The 23,365-nt window shown below is 35.3% G+C and overlaps 1 protein-coding gene across 1 annotated transcript; it reads right to left on the reverse strand.

Moving 5' to 3' along the window:
- Positions 1-303: 303 nt before the first annotated feature.
- ALX1 (ALX homeobox 1) lies at positions 304-21,552 on the reverse strand (the record flags this gene model as incomplete). Its single annotated transcript, XM_080660403.1, has 4 exons — positions 304-624; positions 15,171-15,299; positions 18,220-18,524; positions 21,327-21,552. The coding sequence occupies 4 exons, from the start codon at positions 21,550-21,552 to the stop codon at positions 304-306; spliced, it is 981 nt and encodes a 326-aa protein (XP_080516529.1).
- Positions 21,553-23,365: the final 1,813 nt, after the last annotated feature.

The following is a 23,365-nucleotide window of genomic DNA, read 5'->3' on the forward strand; positions in this document are numbered from 1 at the left end:
TATTTAATACATTTATTCTCTTAAGAAGGTTGCATGACCATATTTCATTGATTTGTACAATAGAAGAAAGTTACTACTAAGACAGAGTTTGTGGAGACTGGTGCATGGTAAACCTATTTAGTCCTCAGATGTTCACTCTTAGATTTTCATGTTAAATAATAACAACTATTCATTTAAGCTGGTCTCACTGTATATCTTGACCGTTAGCAATTCCACACACAGCAGCTTATTGTGATATCCTTTAAATATGAGAAATAAGAACGTTTGACTTTTCCATTTAAAGAAAAACAAGAGTACTGTATGTTACATGGCCCATGAAATATTGGCAGTGTGCTCCTTGGCTTTCATTCGAAGGACTGCAATACTGGAAGACCTCCGCTCGAACTCTGGCTTTGTTTCAAATGCATGTCCATTGGTAGCCCCTGTCAGAAGAGAGTCAGTGAAAAAATTGTTGAGGGGCACGTGGCTGAACTGGTTCTGGTGGTTTGAAAACCCTGTGTAACTGGAGTCCGTCCGAGGCGAGTGAGAATAAGGTGTCATACAGGAGGAAGTGTCACGTGGCACCATGCATGACGTGACCACAGAACCACCACTCGCATTTCCTGCCCACAAATTGTTCTGAATCTGGAATATAGAAAACAACAAGTATTACACTTACGCATTCTCACTTTTGTTCCCTTGCTTTCGTTACACTGTATTTGCTAAATTTTGTTAGCTATTCATTGTTTGCTCCTGATGGGTGGTCTGTAATTACATTCCGAGTATGTAAAGTGATTACTGAAAAATAATTATTTGAAAGATTCTTCCAATTTGTTTTACTGTAATAGATCACTGAAACCCACATACTTAACCACATAAAATACTCTCAAAACATGTCAATCTCTTGAGTATTCTTTTTACAGTCATAATTTTTTAAATGAAATCTGGGAGATTTAGTCATGATTCATGACCAATTCATGTGCTTAGAAAAGTGGTTTAAAAGGCGGTTTTAAGTTTAAATATAGTTTTCATATTTCTAAACAAATGACACAATTTCATTTTTTACGCTCCATAGTTGGACTCAATGTGACAGTTTTTGTTGGAAACCATTGCTGACATTAAGCTGTTTGCTCTGTGGATATTTTTGATCAAACTCATTTTGGAAAATGTTTAACCTTTCATTGCCTTTTATTTCCTAACATCTTGAATACATAGGTCTGTGAATATGAAAAATAAGTACATATTTTAAACATTTATTCTTTGACATATATGATATAGTGCGGTTACAACAGATGTATGACATGTAAAACAAATTTAGAATTCTAAAACATGACCACTACCAAATAATAGGAGCAACTGAGACAAATATTCAAGTATTAGCAAAAATATATAAATATAATGTAATTACTAAAAAACAAACATCATATTTATGATTGAAAACTAGGTTATCACCCAATAAATTCACATTTCATATCACTAAATCTCTACAGAAAACAATTAGTACAACATTACCCACAAACACAAATTTATCTAAAGTTATGAGTGTGTAAAAGAACCCTAAGTCGAATTTGCATAATATAAATTCTCAGTAGAAAGTAGATAAAGACTAGATATTTAAATAAGGATAGAAATACAACAATCACATGCATTACTGAGAAGCACAGAGAAAATCATGATAAATGGAAGGAGCTGAGGGAAAACAGAAAGGGATATGTTGCATGGTGTAGTGTTGGCAGACATGCAGCCTTAGGAGATGAAATTTAAACTCTGCCTTTTGCAACATTATTGAAATAGATTTGTAGTAGAACACAGCAGCAACATACACATTTATCACAACTGGCTTTCTTTTAAAAAATCATGATAATTAGAATTATCAATTACAATGTTTTCTTATATTTATTTTTACGCAAAGATTCCAGTCTACTACACCTTGCCTTTGGTGTGTCTTACAACACCCAAGCTTAAATTGTACTTTTTAGAACAACTTACTTCCAATTAAAAGTAGAAAATATGTTAGTGATGCTTCTAGATCACACTGGCAGAGAAGTTACTGTGTCACAAGAAAGACCACGTAACCAGTTTCATACTGAACATCTGATTTTATCTCTTAGGTGGGACTGCAACAATTGGCAAGATGCCCATTTTAGTTATATTTTAATAATAGTTCTTTATATGAATATTTTGTAAGCTACTATAAATGTCAGATCTATGAGATATATCTATAAATATGTATAATAATATGCATATTTTATTAATCCTTACATGGTCATGGTCTATGTTGTTTCAATTATGACTCATTCTATGATATGTATCCCACTTTAGAAAAATACGTAATGATTGATGCAAGTGATTGCTGAATTATGTGTTTCAAACCAACAGGAGAGGCTGTTGATGTCATTACACTGTCCAGCTAGCTCTTCTACATTGATTTGGTTGATTTTCCTCTGACATTCAATCAAACATTGTGCTACATTGAAAAAACCACAGTCACATGTCTGACAAAAGGGCTTTCAGGAAATGAAAGTGAACTTGCTTGCTTACTTCTGAAAAAATAAATGAAAGGCAAACTAGTGGCAGATAAAGATTATTTACATTTTATGTTTGTTAAAGGATTTGTCAATCGATACATAATGTTTAGAATTTATTTTTAAAAGCATCTGCTCATATTCTAAATGCATAGAAATATATTTACCAATTAGGTAAAAAGGGGAAAATAATAAAGGCATAGACAAAGAAGGTAATCTATGAATATAAATTAAGAAAGTATTTTCTCCCTAAAAGAATTAACATTGAACTATTTATAAGTTGAAAAGAAATTCTCCAGTTTCCAAGACATGAGAATCAAATGGTTTTATTTTTTATCAAAACTTCTTATTTAGACATGATTAGGCAAATTAAATGTGTTACTTTTGGTGAAAGAATTTCTAACATATAGACATATTTTCAGAACAGAGCAGATTGGTAAAGCAAGTTACCACAGCAATGCTTTTAGTTAGATTTGGGAAGACACATTTGCATGGGTGGCAATAGTGTCACACATTTTTACTGATATGTTCTGTTTCCATGATCTCTATCTCCCCTCACATCCCCCATGTCTTGCTCTCATTTTAAAATTTCTGATACGTCTTCATTTGACTTTAGGGATTTAGTTGGTTTTCACATTGAAAGTTATGTGTAAGTCACAAAATTAATATCCCCAATGAATTGAGGTTTTCCTTCCTCTAAAGCTTCATTTCTTCTGGATGTTTAAACACCCAGATGATAATCAAGATGAGGCTCATGATAGCTTATGATTATCAATTACCATGTGTCAGACATTATATTAAATGCTTTATGAAGACTTCTAATCATTATTATGCACTAAAAGGTGTGAGCTTTTACTATCCTCATTTAGTAGAAGGTAAAATATAGAATGAAGAACTTAAGAATCTCACCCAAGATTGAATGACTCCAATGGTGGAGATCAAATCTGAACCCAGCAAATCATAAACAATGTTACATGGTGTAAAAATTACTCTATAAGTTAAAATTGCTTATTTACTTATTCATAATCCTAACTTTGTGGGGGTTCTTAGGCTTACTCTCTGAAAGAAAAATCCTCAATGATTGTTCAGACTCTTTCTTTATCCTCAGGCCTAACACAACACATAATAAGCCTTTAATACAAATTTATTAAGTGATTGAAAAACTCTAAGAACATGAAATTTGAACTGATCCATCTTACAGATGTAATCAAACTTTTATGGGCAACGCATGCTAATGTATCTACATTTTGTTTCATAATTTGAACTCTAGAATTACCATACTACAATTATTATCTTAATAGAAATCATAAAAATTACATACCTAAACCTTGCTAACTATATTTCTCTGGGTAGATTATTTTTCCCCTCTCTATGAAATACTTATTCTGAATTATAGATGCATCTTCTTGGAGATTCTGGTTCATTAAGCAGAAGGTGTGGCTCAAGGGGTCTATGTTAAAATAAAGGCACACAAGCAATTCTGAAAATCATCAAGGACTGGGAAACACTGTTAGAGTCCAGCTTCCCTCCACATGCAAAAACCCCTCCTACACTTTTAGTTATGTTCACTTCCGTTGACAAGAAGCTCACCTGTTTTAAAAATACTCCATTCCCTTTTGTAGAGCTCTATAAAAAAGCATACTGTTACCTTCCTCTATCTATCACTTCTATTTCTGTTCCTTAAAATGATACAGAATAGGTAGTGTATTTCTCACATGTGAAAATCTTCAAATATCCTACAAAATTATTGCACAATTGCAAGTCTCTCTTCTTTAAGCATTCCTCACATGCATGGTTTCCGGACTGCTCATTCCAGTCACATTCCCCAGATATGCTGAAGGTTGTCAACACCCTTCACCCATGTCAATATCCAGAACTGAGAACAGAATATCATATTCTAGAAGTTATCTGAGCACCATTATATGGGAGCCTGGCAGGTAACATCATTGTTCCAGATTATCTACTTCTGTTAATATTTAAAGGCAATATTTAACTTACAAAGTTGTTTGATCTTGTGATTTACGAAATCTGTTGTCAATGTGGTCTCATTCTATGGCTGTTCCATGCCTCCACCAATTGTATTTTTCTGTAAGTGATCCTTCTAAAGCTATGTGCTAGGTCTACAAGTCATATTGTCTAAAACTGTTTATACATATTTGTCTACAGAAAAGCCATACAAAAATCTCACTCTGACTCATTATAAGAAATACTACATTTTCTGTTAAATTTTGAATGCATATTTTTTTCTATATAGAATTGTTACTCTTTTGGATTATTTCACAGACACCTACAATGGCAGTGCCCAGCACCAAATAAATTTTGGGGTGTTTCTGTCAGCCTCTAACTGTATAATAGTCAAGGGCTTTAAACCAGAAAGAACGTTATTAAATATCCTTCTTTCATGTGTACTGGAAAAAAAAGAAAAAGACTGCCTGCCTTCACACTTTTTCTCCTTTGTGTTTAAAAGGAGTGAAGAATCTTAAAACATTCCATGTTTTAATGTGCTTTGCAACGTTTTTAAAAGTTCTAGGGATATGTTCAAAGCACTGTCCAGGGAACCTAGCCAACTGCCTCCCATTAGCATGAATGGAAGTTCCGCTGACTTCTACACACCACTTTGAACATTTATTTGCCCCTTAATGTTTTCCTAATCAAATAAAAAGTTAACACTTAATTATTCCATGACTTTGAATTTTGGAGGAAAGTTATTTTTTTTGTCTGATTCTTTCCAAACTGAAAACAAATTTATTTAACATTCATTTTCATTCTAAGAAATTAAAAGCTACAGGTAGGAAGAAGAGGGTTCATATATAGTTCATGCATATTATACATACAAAATACACACATGTTAAGAGTTCTTCACTGTGGATATATATTTGTCATGAATTAAAGTAATATGGTAAATCATGGATATGGAAATTACCTTCACCTAGAAACTTGATATAGGTATATTCTTATATAACCAAAATTACAAAGAAAATTTTAGTATGCTAAATATGGTGCATATTTCAAATATATTTGCCAATTTTATTGAAGTGAGTAGTTTTTCATGTTTTTAAAAACCTTGTTAGTCTTTGTCTTAATTTTAAAGTAGCATGATGTGTAAAAGACATCAAAGAGTTCCATGACAGCATTATATATTCTATATACTAATATTAGTGCTATATGGAAGACAGCAGCCTATGGATTTAATCTGGATTTAATAGAGATACTTATAAGCATGAAAATATATGATTAACAGTCATTCCTTAATTTCAAAGCATCTCTAAAACCAATATTTATCTACTAAAATAATTTCATTTAACCATACTTCTCCTCTGTATATATAGACTGCTCCTACCTGCCACCAATATCCATATATACACACATAATTACACATACCATATGCACACATCATGCTACTACACACATACTACCTTCACATCAAATAACCACACGCTTCCCTGTTAAAGGTTAATTTAAAAAATCAGAAATCAGGGATTCACAAAGAGTTATTTGTGATGCTAATATAGCAATAGTTTATTTGCATTAAAATACAAAAGTTGATTTTGGTTTTTCATCATTGACAGAATGTTTACATTTATTGCTTACTCTGCATATCATTTAATACTTACTATATAGCTTTATTACCACATTATCACCATATAATTTACCAGATTTTTTATATGGTCCCTTTAAAAAATATTAACATCACTTTTTACAAAAGCAGTTCAATTTTTTAAGAGACTATTACATTATTTACTAGCCTATCACTTCCTTTAAAATGCAGGGTGGAAAAATATTAATAAGAATCATATGTTTGGTAACTTGCAGATATTTTTAGCTGTTGACTAACTTTAGGGTCCCATTAACTTTTCTAGTAACTACATCAGTAGGTTGCTGGCAGGGAGAAGGAATTAAGTGTTTTTCTAAGTAGGGAGTTAGTTTGCTACCAGTGAATAACACACACTGAGGCTTTGTCCATTTGGGAAAAAGTTACAACTAGAATAAATCACAGTAAAAAGATCGATTGATCATGTTGAGGTACTACTTGAGATAGACATGAGGTTGCACTTTCATTGGTGCCTACTTATTAGGTGTCATTTGGCCAAAGAAAAATTAATATATTAACTTTTTTGGAAATCATTTACATTTTAAAAATTCCAAAAGTATATATTCTCAGCATATAGTATTATTAAGCTGAAGTGATCAGAAGTCAATTCATTAGAAATAGATCACATATTAAATATTGATTGCTATTTAGATTTTTAAAATAAAATTCCATCTTACAAATATGTACAGAGATTTGGAACAAGAAAGAATGCATTTTCCATTTTTAAAAAATTATTGTTTGATATAACAGTTATATGAGACCAATAATCTGAGAAAAAATTGCTTTACAGAAAAATGAAAGCATATATCGCTTCTTAGTACAAAAATACAGGCACTAAGTTTCATAAGCAATGTTAATGTCTGGAAACTTTCAGAATGACATCATATAATGTGTTTAAATTTTGTATTATTCAAATAATATTTGAAATACCAAGTCAAATATATAAGAAACATTGAAGACATTTTTTCTTTTCCTTTAGTTCTGGATGTGTTCACAAATTTTATAGTAATTATCATTTAAAAATTATAGGAAAGTATACGCTATATTCCTTAAAATAAAACTTTTCAGCTCAACTAACTTAGAGATCATAAAATCATAGCACTTAGCATTTTCTATTTTATTATTATCCAGCAAAAAATATAAAGTATTCCCAATTATTTTTTCACATCCCTTTACATGTATTTTAATACATGCATGATAACCATTGCTGATTTCTCAGGGCCTGACACAATTGCCCTATTAAAATTAAGTTCACTCCCAGCCAGCAGGGCTCAGTGATTGAGAGTCGACCTATGAACTAGGAGGTAACAGTTTGATTCCTATCAGGGCACATGCTGAGGTTGCAGCTCCCCGTGGGGGCGCCTGCAGGAGGCAGCCTATTGATGATTCTCTCATCATTAATGTTTCTATCTCTCCCTCTCCCTTCCTCTCTGAAATCAATACAAATATTTAAAAATTAATTTCACAATAATAAGAAACAAAGATTAAAATATGAAGTAAGTTTTCCTTGTTAATTAATAGGATATAAATCAAATATGCAAATAATTTCATTTGCATAGAATAGTTTAAATTTTAGAAATGTCTAATTTATGTCAAACATGAACTTTGAATTTATTCTTAAAATCCTGAATAAAGTCATAAATTATAGATAATGTGTATTTGTGTTAATTACAAAACTGAAATTTCATTTTTGTGATTTTTAAATCAAGTGTGTTTGTGCAAATTTTCTTTTCTATTTTAATGCTCCATGATTTGGAATAGAAAAGAAAACCCATAGAAACATGAGGCTTAATAAATATGGCATAGATAAAATTCTGTATTAAAGTTTTTCATAAGGTTCACTAACCTTATTGTTATGACTAACAATAATAGTGTGAACTGCAAGTTTTAACCCACAGGTCTGTTCTCATAGACTTCCCAGGCTTCCGTGGCTTAATTTCCCCCTGGTTCTTCTCTATTCTCCTGTAAGGTAGTTTTCATGTGTATAAGAAACATTGGCACTCTTCAAAATCTATTTTTACATTTCTTATTTATTTTGGTAATCTACTCCATTTTTTATTTACTTTTCCTTCTTAATATATAAAATACCGTACATCTGAAACTAATACAAAATATTATTGAATATCAAGTATAATTGGAAAAAATTAAGGAAATATATATAATACTTATGACCAATTCAGTTAAATTTAATGCTTTAACAGTGGCCACATATTAAAAGCAACAACAACCAAAAAAATTAGCTAAGTTATAATTATTGGTATGTCATTAAATCACAGTAAACATGAATATTAAATATTTTAAAGAACTAAGTCTATTTTCATAATCTAAAACATGAATGCACATTACTTCTTAGAGGACATTCTTTATCCCTTTAAACTATATGTATTTTCAACAAAATAAGAGTTATTCACCATTTGTGTCTAGCTGCATCTTCAGCAAATTGATATTGACAAAATCTGCTTCATGCTACATATAATTTACTTTTAATATATATACACCTCTATATGAAATATTGTTTATACATATTTATATAAAACTTGCATATATTTAATTAAATCAACTTTATCAATTATAAAAATTATATTTATTTGAGTAATAGACTATCATATCATATTCCTTGTATAATTTTAAATATTTGTGCTTTTAATCAGTGAGTAATTGTACAATATCAATATGACTTGTGGACTTAACGATGTTAACATTTTTGTCCCTCCATTCATAAAGGGAGTTTCACTGTATAATTACATAACCATTGTACTGGTTGTTTCATAGATATGAGACTATTCATTATATCACACATCAAGTATAACTATATTACTAACTTTTTTCAAAGCTTACTGGGTTGTTTACTTTAAATATTTGGAAAATATAGAAATAACTGATAAAATTGTGAGACTTTCTCCAAAGATTAAAAACTGATCCAGATACCAAATTGCTACACCACAGTTGTTTAAGGAGGGAAGTTCCTTATTCCTTATTTAGCTTAAGTAAATGTAAATTTTAAGATTAGTACAGAAAATGGTGGTAGAAGAGGATAGGATAAACAATATCCTCACAATGGCTATTTTATTGCTTTATTATTTCCTTTTATTTTTTGTTTTGTTTTGTTTTTTGTTATTTATTGTTTTCTTTTAAAATTGCATCATTTACAATGTTTGCATTAGAATTTGTTAAACTAGAAATGTTACACAACCTTAATTTGTGTTTTAAATTACCACAATAATTACAAATTGCCTATAACTGGAATCCAACTCCTAGTATGTTCATACTCAAAGGGGCATATATTTATGAAGTCATCAATTAAACATCAGAAAACAAGATACTGTGCAGGAATGTTTGTAATTTGTTAAGTATAGATTTAGTTATGAATTTCACTATGTACTAAGTAAAACCTCATTAAAATTTTTCTTGGGAAAAACTTGCATGCCTTCTTTGAAATTTTTGATGAAAATATTTTGGAAGAAGAAGAATATGCTCAAACTTTCCTAAAGTTACCAGACTTAGTTATCTTAATTTAAAGAAGAAATTACATTAAACTGAATTTGGTCTTCTCCTAGATCCCTAAATAGTATATTTGCTCACAGATTGAATTAGTTTAAATGCTACAACATACAACATAAAAGAACATTCAAAGCAGTTACTTTTCCTCTCTATTGTAGGAAAAAATAATAATAACTAATGGCTATTATAGAATGGTTACTATTTATTGAGCACTCATTATATACTAGGCAATGTCCTAAGTAATTTGCATGCATTGTTATGTTTAATCTTTTCAAAGATTATATGAACTTTATCCCTGTCTTATGAATGAGGAGAAATATTCCTTGAAGTTAATTTATTTGGGGAAAGCTCCAAAATATATTAAGCGGGCATAGCCAGGATTTGAACTCACCACTCCCTGACTGTGAGGCCCATAGTCATACATTCACACCTGGCCCTCCTCAAGTCTCAGGATTTACCAGTAGCTCAGTAGGCTGTTTAGAAATCACCTTATTCCTCTCAATAAAAGAGAAAGCTTTATGATGATGTTCATCAGCATCTACACTACCATGACGACCAACTCTAGCACTAAGAATGCTTCCATTTTACAAATAAAGAATCTGAAAATTAAGGAAGTAAAGAGACTTATCAAAAGTTGCCCCACTAGTAAATGACCAAGTTAATACAATCCAAAGCAAATCTAAGGACATAAAATTGGGTTCCTTGTAAGAATGAAGGCTAGTTATAATCTTCCAGAAATTTTTATACTTTAAATATTTTATTCACCAAAATAATTTTTAAAATGCTTTGGTTTTGAAAATTACAAACAAATTAGAATCTAATATTGATAGATGCTTTCGTGCATTTTCAATTGAAGGGCAAAGGTAGTTTTGGTTGCTGGGTCTAATTTGCATCAAGAAGCGTTTGCAGAATTTGGTACAAATATCACCTAGTTCTTTTTGGGAGTATCATTATTTTTATTGTTGACACTATTACGATGTCCCCATCACCCTCTTCGCTCACCTCCACCAAGTCCCCGCCCCCCTCCCCTCTGGCCATCACCACACTGTAGTCTGTGTCTATGGGTGTGCATATACTAGTATATATTCTTTAGCTAATCCCTTCACCTTCTTTCACCCAGTCCTCCTCTGCTCTGACAGCTGTCAGTCTGTTCCATATATCCATACCTCTGTTTCTATTTCGTTCATCAGTTTATTTTGTTCATTAGATTCCATCTAAAAATGAGTCACCTAGTTCTTAATTTGTTCACAAAGCAGGAGATTTTGTCTGGCTCATTTGTATAACCCTCATGCATACAACAGTACCACACATACTATATTTATTGGAAAGGTTTCAGCAAAATCTTTCTAGTCTATTCCTTTTGGCAGAGGAGGAAATTGAGATTAAAAAAAAATGAAAAGCTAAATGTTTAAAGACCACAGAACTGGTTAATACCAGAGATTCAGGAATCAACTGTGGTACTGGAAATTGATTACCTTTAGGTTTATAATGTTCTCCTGAAAAAATATTGAAGGGAATCAATACTTTGTTCACATCTGTTCAGTGTATATACAAGGGTAGGCAAATGTGGATTTACATTTGTATGTGAATGAGTTTGTTCTTGTATTATTATTTATTAATTATTATTTATTTGTATTACAAGTGTAAACCCACTTTTATCCATCCCTGTATAATTTGCTTAATACTGTGGTGATACAAAGGTAAGAATTGAGTCATCTTTTAAGAAACTTTAATAGTAAACTGGCAGGCTGACACTGCATACAGCCCATCACAGTCAGTGGAGAAAGTGACGTGCTGATTAGAGGAGGACTGGGAAAAGGTTTCATGGAGGAAAAGGGGTTAGGTGAGGGGAAGGGAATTCAAGAGAGAGGGGACAAATTCAGCACAAGCAATGAAACATTTTTAAAAATATCATGTTTTGGAGAACATCAAGTAGTTTAATTTACCTAAATCATACAGTTGTTGAATGGCATCTAATATTGTGAGCTAAAGTGGTGGGTTTTTTTTAATGCTATTACAGTACTACATTAAATCATTTTACTACCGATATCACACCACTCACTTTCTTATTATTTGTTTGCTATCAAATATGAGTGAGCTAAAGAAATATCATATATGAAAACAGTCTAACAGTGTCTACATTTTTAATGCTTTGTGTCCTTATTTTATACATTTAAAAATAGAAGTATTTTTGCTTCCCAAGGTAATTGAATGTTTTAGGGTCAAAGCTTAACTATTTCATTGCTCAATGATACATTATAGAGATAATGTTACATAAGGTACCCTGGACTCCCACTCAGAGATCCTGGGTAATGATTCAGTGATTACTGGCTATAGGAAGAAAGTCGGGCTGAAATAAGCACTCAGCCGGCAGTTACTTTCTTTTACTGTTATGGATGCCGTTCCTAGTGCAATGAAGACAGTGGGAACAAAGTATTTAGAACACGTTAGAAAATATAATTAGTATTCATAAGTAATCATATTATATGTTATATATGGATACCTTTATGCTAAGTAAGATCAATATCCACACTGTGCAGACTTGAGAAGATCTTTCTAAGCCATCTCTGTTTTTCGTGTATCTCTGTGTATGCCTTTGCTTTCCTGCCAAATTGCTAATTCTTTGTTTCTGTCCCGCCTCCAACATTTTCTAGTTTCCAACTGTTTTTATAATTAATAACTTTTTTCTATAATTAGTAACAGTAACCAAATTCAAAGTTTTATTTCACTGAGCTGTTGCATTCTATTTTTCCCATTATACATTTCTATTTTCAAGCCACAAGATTAAAAAAAAAAAAGTTTCCTTTAGGCTGAAGCTTGGAGACATGGTACTATCATAATTCTTTTTCAAACAAACTAAAAAGTAAACTCCATATTTTAAAGTTGAAACAAAATTTCCCCTTACAGTGGGGGAGTGGAAGACACTTGATTTCAGAATTTCTGGCAAGCAGTGTAGAAAAGCACTATGGATGTTACAGTATTGATTTTAGTTATTGTTGACAAGTTGCACTGTCAAAATAACTTCAACATCTGATCTCCGTGCTTCCATAGTTAAATTATGAGGTGGTATCACCAATGAACATACATTATGGAGAAGCCACAGGGAGAATTAGTGTGAAATTCCCATGATTTGTGAGGGGAAATTTTAAATTATGCCTTTGCTAGAGTGCAAAAGACTCAAATGTATAATTTGTACCATTTTTCTTTCCTGCTTGAGCTGCTAGGTTGCCTCATTCTGCTAAATGATAATATCTAAAGCTATGCAGCACAATAACATAATGGCATGATAATTCTAGAAAAAAGGGGCATCTAGTCTGAGTATATTAAGTAATATTAAGCCACTTTAAAAAGGTTAATTGGTGCCAGGCACTATAATTAATGCTTTAGGCTACACTGAAAACGAAAGGGGAGTTAGAGATAATGCAACCAACAGCAAGGAACAAAGTAAAAAATGGGGTTTACAAGAAAAGGAATGACAATTGAAATAATAAGTTATAAAAAAAATATATAAACGAGTGTTGTGGAATAAACTTACCAGACTGTTTAAAGTCCATTTGAAAAGAGTTCCTAATATGTGACTTATTTCTAAAGTCCTCATAGTCAACTATCACCTCTAATAGTTCAAAATTATATAAAATATATGCTATGTCTATTATTTTTTATTGTTATTTCACTGGTTGTGAGCACATTCGCTGCTCCCCTAAACTAAAGTGCAAATTCGAATAAACAACTTAAGCTGTATGCTCCTTTGGTATTAATTTGCTAACCCTTCAATCATTTAAACATATCTGCTGAGACAGTCTGTATTGAGAGTTAAGATCTTGCCCTTGGGAGCCAGAATGCCTCTGGTCAAATCAGGGCCTCACCACCAGTGGGAGTGAGTAAATACCTCACCGCTCTGTGCCACAGTTTCCTCACATGAAACATGGGGATAAATGATAATGCATACCACATAAGGTTTCTGTGAGGACTGAATGAGTTAATGTATACAACACGCTTAGAACGGTGCCTCAGAGAGTAAGGGCTATAGTCACATTCACAACTAGGAGAACACTGCAGTGCCTATTCTCAGGGAGCCTGTAGCCTCGAGGGGAAAGAGCCGCCTAGCACTCTGCTTAGCACTCAACTAGGACACTCAAAACTATTTGGTGCATAACATTTCCTTAGCCTGATGATGATAAGTAACCAGGAGTGTATACATGCTTTTAAACAGAAGAAAAATGTAAGGGACCTGCTTTAAGATACATTTTTAAAAGCGAGAGAAAACACAGTTCTTCTCACGGCAGGTGTGGCATTTAGTCCAAAGGTACTAGCAAACTGCAGCACAAGGCTGAGCCATAGCCTGCCCTTAGAGACTGGCCCGTAAGGAACTACTTGTGTGATCACAGACCAGTTCCTTAACTCACCTGGGTCTGCTTTCCTAACTTCTAAAATGAAGAAGCAGAATAAAATGATCTCTAAGGCTCTTGTTCATATATAATATTACCTGAATAAATTTGCTGAATTTACTGGAGGAGTGAAGGTCTCAAGATAGGTTATTAAGGGTCAAAAACAGGCATCAGAACATAAGGATAGTAGAAAAATAGAGGACTGAATTCATACTAAAAGGGTATGAATTTATAGCTGAAGAAAATGAATACCTTAAGTAAGTTTGGGGCTGTGACGATTTCGTTACTGGACTGTCAAGGTATTCCACCAACATACATGTTACATATTTGTTATCTAAGTGGTCTCTTACAGTGCGTATCATTAAACAAAAAAAGAAGTAAATAACAGATGGCTTGTTCCTTATACTATGTGTCAATCATGTACCAAATACAGTTCTGAATAATTCAGTGTTAGGAAAAAGTAATTCTCATTTAGAAAGGCAAGAATATTTTTTACTTACATGCATTACAAAGTATGGATAAGAGAAAAAACCTAAATTTAAAAATTAGAAGAAAAAATAATTTCTAGTCTTTGAAATGAGAGCTCCCATTATAAAGGGAAGTGTTTTTTCAGATGATAAAAAATTTTTAAATTATATTCAGTCCTAATTCTACATGCATGTTAAGAAGCAAAAGACTAAATGTTTCCTTCAAACAATGAGCAACTTCAAAGTTAAACAAACAACACAGGAAAAGAGATTATTTTAAGTGGAATGCAGTCTTCATTTACTACATTTGACACTAGGTTGTGTAGGACTGACTCATGAAACATTATCTGCAGAGATAGCATGCCAAACAATATTCAGTATATTTTTTGAAATAAACAAGGGAAGTAATTTTGAATAATTAAAATGCAGAGTAATTAGCAGATGTATACAATTGAATGATGCTACTTCAGGTGTTGCATTGTATAACAAGGAAGAGACCCTGAAATATTGTTAAATGAATGGCTCTGGGGGAAAAAAATAGTAACAAAATAAATATTTTAGTAAAATAAAAATTTAGCAAACATGAAAAAAGTCTTCTGGAGTTTAAAATTCTCATTCCTAACCTTTATCTTAGATACAATAAAGCCTACACTAGCTCTTTTAATAATATACACACTGCATGTATTTTTCTTGATCAGTATTCCACAGTTTATCATACCTGAGGATAGCTGTCAGTCCTGGGCAAAACTGATATATCATAGGTGGCAGCAAAATGGCTTTTAGCTTGTTGTATTTGGCCATAACGTTCTCTTTTTCTCCACTTGGCCCTTCGATTTTGAAACCAAACCTAATTTTTCAAAGAAGTAGAATTTTAGCTAAAGAATATTTGATAATATAAATGTGATGTTAAAATAATTCAAATCAGAAAAGTAAATCAGGTCAATAAAATTACTAATAAAATAATTTTTATCAGAAAAAAATCCACAAATTTTACATTCTATTTTACCTTGATATTAGTGGTATAACCATGAGGCACTATAAATTAACATAAAAAGACAAAATACTTTAAAACATTTATTTAATATGTTTGAGCCTCTGTTTTTTCATTTATGGAAAATAAAAAGGATTTAGATTATATGATCCTGAAGACTCCTTATATCTCCAAATTATCATAGATAATACTTCTCTCAGAAAATGCTGCAAGTCTGAGAGATGTTCATGACTTTTTAATTTGGGGTTATGCATATGACATTAACCCAGCCAATTTATAACCAAATGAATATCTAGGTCTATCAAAAACAATTATCTTTAAAGCATTTCATAAAGTGAAGACTTTTCTTGATTATATCCATACTTACTCTTAGAAAAAATTTAAACATAAAGACTTAATCTAAAAATATATGGCATCAGCAGAAATATCATGATATATAGAAACATAAAATATTAAGGTTAGATATAATACTGAGCATGATAGAGACAAAAGGTAATATGGAATCATTTGAAGTACAATTATGGTTTTAAAATAAACAAATGTGTTTATTACATCATACCACTTCTAACATTTATCTTCTTTTATAGAAAATATTCAGCCATCATCAAAATTATTCTCCAATTTAAACAACTTACAGGTAATAAATAACAAAAGAAATGGAGCAGCTATAACCAAGTGTGAAGAAAGTCTGTGAGTTAGTGGGACCTCCACAGGGTCACTACACTCTCATACTAACAATATTTATCACAACAACCGTTTTCCACAGAGGGTTAAATATTCACTAATTCATACTTATCACTCTCCAGAATTTTCATTTTAATATTTTCATGTATTAAAGGGAGATATAGAAAAGCATCTTCAATATGTATAAATTGATATTTTTTAGCAGACATGACACAAGCAGCTTCCAGGAACTCTCTAGTCTTTACAGAAGTATGTTCAGAATATAAAATATTTAGGAAAGAAGCTGGAAATCAAATATAAAAATGCAAATTTTAAAAAGCTTTTTACTAAAATTACTCAAAAGTTTTATTCATTTGCAAATTCAATTATAAACACACTTATTAAAACATTTGAATACTCAGTTTAATATGTAAACATATATTGCAGATTTAAAATGGCACTTCAGACGAGTTTTCAGCAATTAAAACAAGGCAAAGGGAGTTACCTGTTCAGTGTGGTTTCTTAGAACACTGCTGGCCAATGTGTGTTATCCATTATGCCCAGACTCAAGACAACATCAACAACAAAACCAAACTAAACATAATTCCTTGCTGTCTCCACGGATAGGCACCAAGAGCATACTAAGGGAATTTAGTAGTAAGGTGTGTTTTTTTTGTTTTGTTTTTTTTACTAAGGAAAGACCTTGACAATCTCCTTAAAATGGATGCCAATAACCACTCTGATGTGAAAAGCAGGAAAGAAAACAACCTGAGTAAATTAGGTTCAGGCTGGCTCTCTGTGCATGCTCTTAGACAAAAAATGAATCAGGACTTGATGAAATGTTAAGGGGGAAATATGCATTGTACACAGCTGATCCCTCTGTATGTAAACACATTTTTTCTATGCTTACAAGTATAACTAATTTAAATATGCGGATACCAGGAAAAAAGAACACATACAGGCTTGTGCTAACACTTGACAATTCTAAAACTTTTCGTTAGCATCAACTTTCTATATACCTACTTCCTGAACTAAGATAAAGTAACCATTTGCTTCCACAACTAAAGAACAAAACCTGCTGCTTGTTACCCCTGCACCACCAGATGTTGTGTTTAATGATGTAAAGGCCTTAACGATGGCTTAATCTTCAGAATAAATACTATTACTCCACTATGCACAAAAGTGTTCACTCATTCATTTATTCTGTAGTTTATGGGAACTGCAAAATCCAATAGTTTCCTATTTAGAGTAATAAAAGCATGCCAAAGAAAAAGGTCATTCTCCCAAATGATTGTTATTTAGAATGTAGTGTAAGAATATCTACTCTAAAAAAAAAATAAAATATGCCTAAGAGGTAGAATTTTATGCAGTATAATTTTTCCTTTTCAAATGATTAAAAATATATTAAATCATCCAATTTTGATAATCTGAATACAACTTATAATTCAGTACATATTTTTAAATTACTTCATGATCATTATTCCTATTGCCTCTGCAAAAACCATATAAGTTATCTATATTTAAAATATTGAATGGAATGACATCACTGGCAACTACTAAGTTGATAAAATTGAAAATGAGTTTTATGATCTTTCTTTAATTATGTATAATAAAAATAGATTTGCTTTACATAACAATTGGGAATTTATGAGATTGTTTCTTTTTTTCTTTGTCTTATTATTACCTCAACTTCAATAAAATTATAGATTTATAGGCCATTACACAAATATCAATACCTGGTGTATAACCTTAAAATAAAACTCAATAGCTGATAAAATAGAAAAACAAAATAAAACACATGCATTAATAAGTGAATAACTATGATTCTATCTGCCTTTTACAATTAATTTTTGAAATCAGAGGTATGTTAAGATATTCAGTTCTTTAAATAATCGATGGTTTTATGCCTATATAACTCAAGTATTCTTTTTTATGTTTTTATGTAAGTTGTTAAATTCTTTGCAAGTAAAAAGAAATTTTAGTAGACCTACATGCATAACATTGTTCTACATCTTTAAATAGTTCCTTTGTGGCAAATGCAACTATTGAACTATTCTAACACTACCTACCCACACCCACCAGCACCCACACGAGGCCATCATGTGGCTCCTACCTGGACCCTGGCCTCAGTGAGCTCTGTCCTCAGAGCAAGTTGTTCTCTGACGTACACATCTGGGTAATGAGTTTTCTGAAAGACCTTCTCCAGCTCCTCCAGCTGCAAGCTGGTGAAGGTGGTTCGATGTCTCCGCTTCTTACTGCTGGATACATTGCTGTCACATTTATCCCCAAGTTCATCCAGTTCTCCCTTCTCTGGCATCCCTTTCACGGGAGACATCCGGAGACTGTTACAGTTGTCCATAGCTCTATTTAGTTCAGTGTGAAGTGGCTGTCCTTCTACTTTAGTGATCCCATAGTTCACTGTAACCAGGGGAAAACAACAGTTCTCAACATTGTGAAGCATTTAGATGAAGGACTTCAGTTGTAATTTAGAGCATCAGGAAAATGGTCTGCTAATGATTTATTGCGCCAGTGTTAATTCAATCATCACATTAGGTGCAAGTATTAATCCACTTTGGGCAGGTTTAAAGCCATTTTAAAATGTGTACATGGAACTCATATAATTTGCCCAAATTCATAGTTCTACAGGACTAATGCAATGTTTATGCACATAATTTATAATCAAATTAAGGCAGTCAAATTAAAAGTGCTCTAGATTTAAAAAAGCCTAAGTGAGCATAATTTTTGAAAACTGAATCAAATTTAATAGAAGTCATATATTTATTCACAGCAGACAAAATTAAGCTACTTACATGGCCCAAGAAAGATACTTCAGTTTTAAATATCTGTAAACCAAATTCCAAACTCTTTCCAAAAGTTATCTTCCTCCTCCATACAAAAGTTGTAGATTTCCCACATGGTATTATTTCTACTATATTTTGGATATTTCAACTATATATTCATGTCTGCATTTTAATTTTTTTCAAAAAGTGGTCTAAGTTTTTAAAAATGATTTTTATATTAGTTTCTGAAAGTGTTTACTATAGAAAGCTGAAGTAGACTTCTTTAGCTTAAAATTTGTTTACAGTTCTTGCTAAATATGTCATATTTATTCTTAACTCATAAAATATGTTTTAAGGTAGAAAGCTTTATTTTTTCTTCTAATAAAGCATAGCAATTAAAACATCTATTAAAAGATTACAAAGAATTACAGCTGGCATTTTGTTTAGGGATGTTTTAATTTCAGTTATTTCCTCCAGACTTGGTTTCATGCTTGGGGTATGATATAAAACAAAAAATGTATCATGTGGTGCCACACACACACACACAAATGCAATTAATGCACATAATAAAGTGGGAGGCATTTTTTGAAAAGTAAAGTCAACCCAGCCAGAACAATAATTTCCAATGAACTGTCATAATTTTTTTTTTGCTTTTATCTGTATTTAAATGATCTCTCACAATTTATTTTTACAACTGCTTTAATCATTATACCAATATATTGAACTTTAATACCTATATAATTGAAATGCCAAATAACTTTTGTGCAAAAGAAGAGGTGATGTAAACCTAAATATAAAGAAGAGCCATGACTGGTTAACAATTCGGTTTTGTCTCTGTGGACAGAGTTAAATGGGGAACTGCGGTAATTAGGGATAGGGGGAGGGGAAGCAGTCCTGAAAGTAAGGGCATCTCAGGAGAAAGACAGAACTTTCCTAAACGGAGCTGACTACTGCCTATGTACACCTTACTTCTTTCAGATTAAAACTAGTCCTGGTAGTGTGATGTTCATTTAAAAGTTGATAAAGTATCAAAAATCACCTATTTCTCTTCTTATTTTGGATTCCCGACAATTTAAAATATTATGATTGAGTTCTATCCAGCAGTCAGCACAGGGCATTACAGAACCATTTAAAAACAAATTCCTGTTCATTCTTACATAGGCACCTAAGAATTCCAAAAATCTAAAGATACTGCAGTCTGAAAATACATCCAGAAAGCCAAACATTTAGTGTATTAAAAATAAAAATTAATTGATGCGTCTTTCTAAATAAATGACTGAAAAGATTAACTGATTTTCTCCATCGCTTTCGCCTTTATTTATTTATTTTTTTGGTTTAACGTTGCAAGTCAAAAGTAACTTGCAACATTGAATAAAATATGTACTGTGTACAAAGTATTTAGAAAATGAGCTACGATGAGCCAGGGCTTGCCAGATCTTCAACCTCCATTAAAACAGGGGGCAGGAGGCTTGTTGTAAATATTTCACACTTAATTCGTTTGTTATTTTAAAGCAACCCGCTCCTTACAGCTTAACTGTGGAATATATACAATGATAAGGAAAAGTCCTCTTGGAATTGTAAACTTGATTGAGCTGTCGCGATCTGAGAAAAAATAGGTTTGTATTGGGTTACAAGATAGAAAGATGGTTTGTTTTGATAACATTTTGACTTTGAGATACTTGCCCACTCAAAGTAGAAGATTTCACCCAGAAGCATTCCGAACGCTTCTGAGGTGACTTTTAATGTGGAATCAGAAAACTGCACAATGCAGCATTCCGGAGTGAGTGATTATACTGGGGGTTCTTTGCCCGAAGCTATTTAAAGTGACTGTTGTTCAAAAATGTGTGTTGTATTGCAAACCCAAAGAAGCAGAAATTACAAATTCACACAAGCTAACCTAGCAACTCTCCAGCTTCACACAGAAAGATATCGCTATGGCTTGCGGGGAGGGGGGTGAATTTTTTTTAAAGGTTTTTCATCTAAAGTTCAGAGTGTTCTTATTCGTGACGACAGTGACATCCTCTAAGGAGCTGTGATGGATTTCAGCTCCCGCTGCCGGGCGGCGCGGCGGGCTAGCAGAGGAAGCGCGCTGTCTTGACTCAATTACGCTTTATTTACCGCCCTATCAGTTTACGCCTGGACCTGGATAGAGACTCCGGGACCCGCAGGGGACAGCACTGCACAGCCAAAGGGGAGCCGGGAGGCACCGCAGTGCCGACTCCTCCCGATGCCCTCCAAAGTCGCCGGCAGCCAAACACCGCTTCCTGATACCCGCACCGCGTCTCTGCCTCCCTCCGCCCTCCGGCTTCTCGCTCCCGCTTCCCTCCCTCCTTCGCTGCCCGCCTGTCCCAACGGGTCCCCGAACTTCGGATTCGCAGACGGGCTACCGCGACTGGGACTGGGGCTGGGGCTGGGGCTGGGACTGGGGCTGCTGACTCACCGCTGCCGTCCTGACAGGGCGAGGTCCTCTCCAGGCGCACGTGATGCTCGGCGCGGGGCAGGGGCCCGAAGGCCTGCACGCATTTGCCCGCCGCTGCTTTGCTGTAAAAGGACTCATTGTCCAGCGTCTCCATAACATGCTCCAACGCGCCTCCTGCGCCCATGTAAAAGTCACTGTTTTTACTCTGCGGGCTCTTGAGGGCAAACTTCTCACTCAGAAACTCCATAATCCCGGTAGCTGTCGCGGAGCTCCAGGGGCGCGGAGGCTGGAGAGCGCTGGGGGCGGGAAGGGGCGGGCGGGAGGAGGGAGGGCCGAGAGGAGGGAAGGGGAAGCGAGCGCTGCGGCGCCGGGAGCTACCCCGCTCCCAGCCCTTTAATACGGGACGGCTGGAAAGGGGGCACCCGAAGTTGCTTTTATATCTTGAAACTCAGCTGGGCTCCTCGGGCAACCTCCCAGTTCTAATGAATATGAAAATAGGCAAGCGACTAACTCCACCCCGGGTCCCCCTCCGCCCCCACCCTCTTCCCACCTACCCCCACTTCCCCGGGCAGGGCGCGTCCAGGCCGAGGTTAGACAGACAGCTCCATTTCAGACACATGCCAGGAGGGACGAGGCCCCGACACCCAGAAACATTGTCGCAGCGACAGTGGACTGGCATTTCGGAAGAGCTTGGTGAGATCGCAAAGCACTTAACCCTCCACTCCCCGCTCTCTGCGCCCTCCCGGCCCGCCCGCCCCCGGTCCCTACCCCGCCCCCACGCCGGCCACTTACCACCAGAAAGATTTAGAAGTGTCTTTAGACTTGAAAGGAAGTGTTGCTCTACGGGGCTTTTATTTCATCAGTAAATCTTTTATGTGGAAGATCCACATTAATCCGAAGCCCAAGAAGCCAGATACATGGGCAGCGATGAACGGGGGTGGCGGAGGTAGGGGGCCGCTTCTGCTCCCAACCCGGGCGCTCGCGGCGCTGCCGAGCCCGCGGCCCTTTCCGAGCCAGCGGCGTGTGGCCCCGGTGGCTGGTGGCGCTGGGTGGGAGAGCGAAGCCCAGCCAGAGGCATGGGAACCGTTATACCAATACCATCTTATTTCTCCCCTTCCCTCCCCAACCCTCCCCATGGTCCACGATTTTTAACATTAGATCCAGATTATTTTAAGAAGACTCCATAGGAAAGTGCCTCCAAGGGGTTCTTGGTATAGGCCAGAGGGATGCTCATTGCACAAAGAGATTTGTGAACGAGGACGGCCTTCAGCCTTGTTTTTTTAAACATTATTCTTTTTTTTTCCTTTTAAAGAAATGCGGTGCAATGACTTTGAAAAGCGCGTGCAGGGAGCGCGGGGCGCGCGGAGCTGGATGCGGGAGAGGCGGCGGCCCGGGCGCGGCCAGGGCCTGGCCCCCGGACTGCCCGAGGGCGGGGTAGCGCTGCGGGATGGAAAGGCCCCCGCGTGACTTTGGGACTGACTCGGGTTTCCAAGCAGCCCGCGGCCGCCCGAGGGGAATGCGTCCAGGTCTCTAAAACTAGCAAATTTGGTGAAAAGTTCCCACCAGTTAGAGACTAAGGCTTGCGCCTTGCAAGGGACGCCTCTGCTCCAGGCTTTCCCGCACAGGCCCCGCAGCGCCCGTCGCGTGTCCCCAGGTCAATCTGGGCACGTCGGGCAGCCCACCCCCGACTTTGGGGGTGGCGAGGCCAAGCCCAACTCTAGCGGGCATCCGGACGTCCGCACGCGTTCGGAGATGCCCACCCTCTTCGGGGTCTTGCCTGACCCAAGACTCGCTGGCAGGCCCTCTTGGAGGCCAGGACAGGCCACAGCCAGGAAGAAACCACCATGGAGATCACAGAGCCCTGCGCACCTCAGAGCTGCTCCCTGTCACTGCCCCAGAAGCCAGGCCCGGCCGAATCACCCAGGTCCGGTCTGATCGCGGCCCCAAGCAGCAGCCTCGCTCCCCAAGTCGTTTCTCCCGAGAAGGCGAGCAGGGGCACTCTCTCAGTTCACGTTCCGCGCGCTCGGAGTGGACTTGGGCGCCCAGTCAGGTTCTGGCGA

Source organism: Plecotus auritus, assembly GCF_963455305.1.
Source record: "Plecotus auritus genome assembly, chromosome: 3".
NCBI lineage: Eukaryota > Metazoa > Chordata > Mammalia > Chiroptera > Vespertilionidae > Plecotus > Plecotus auritus.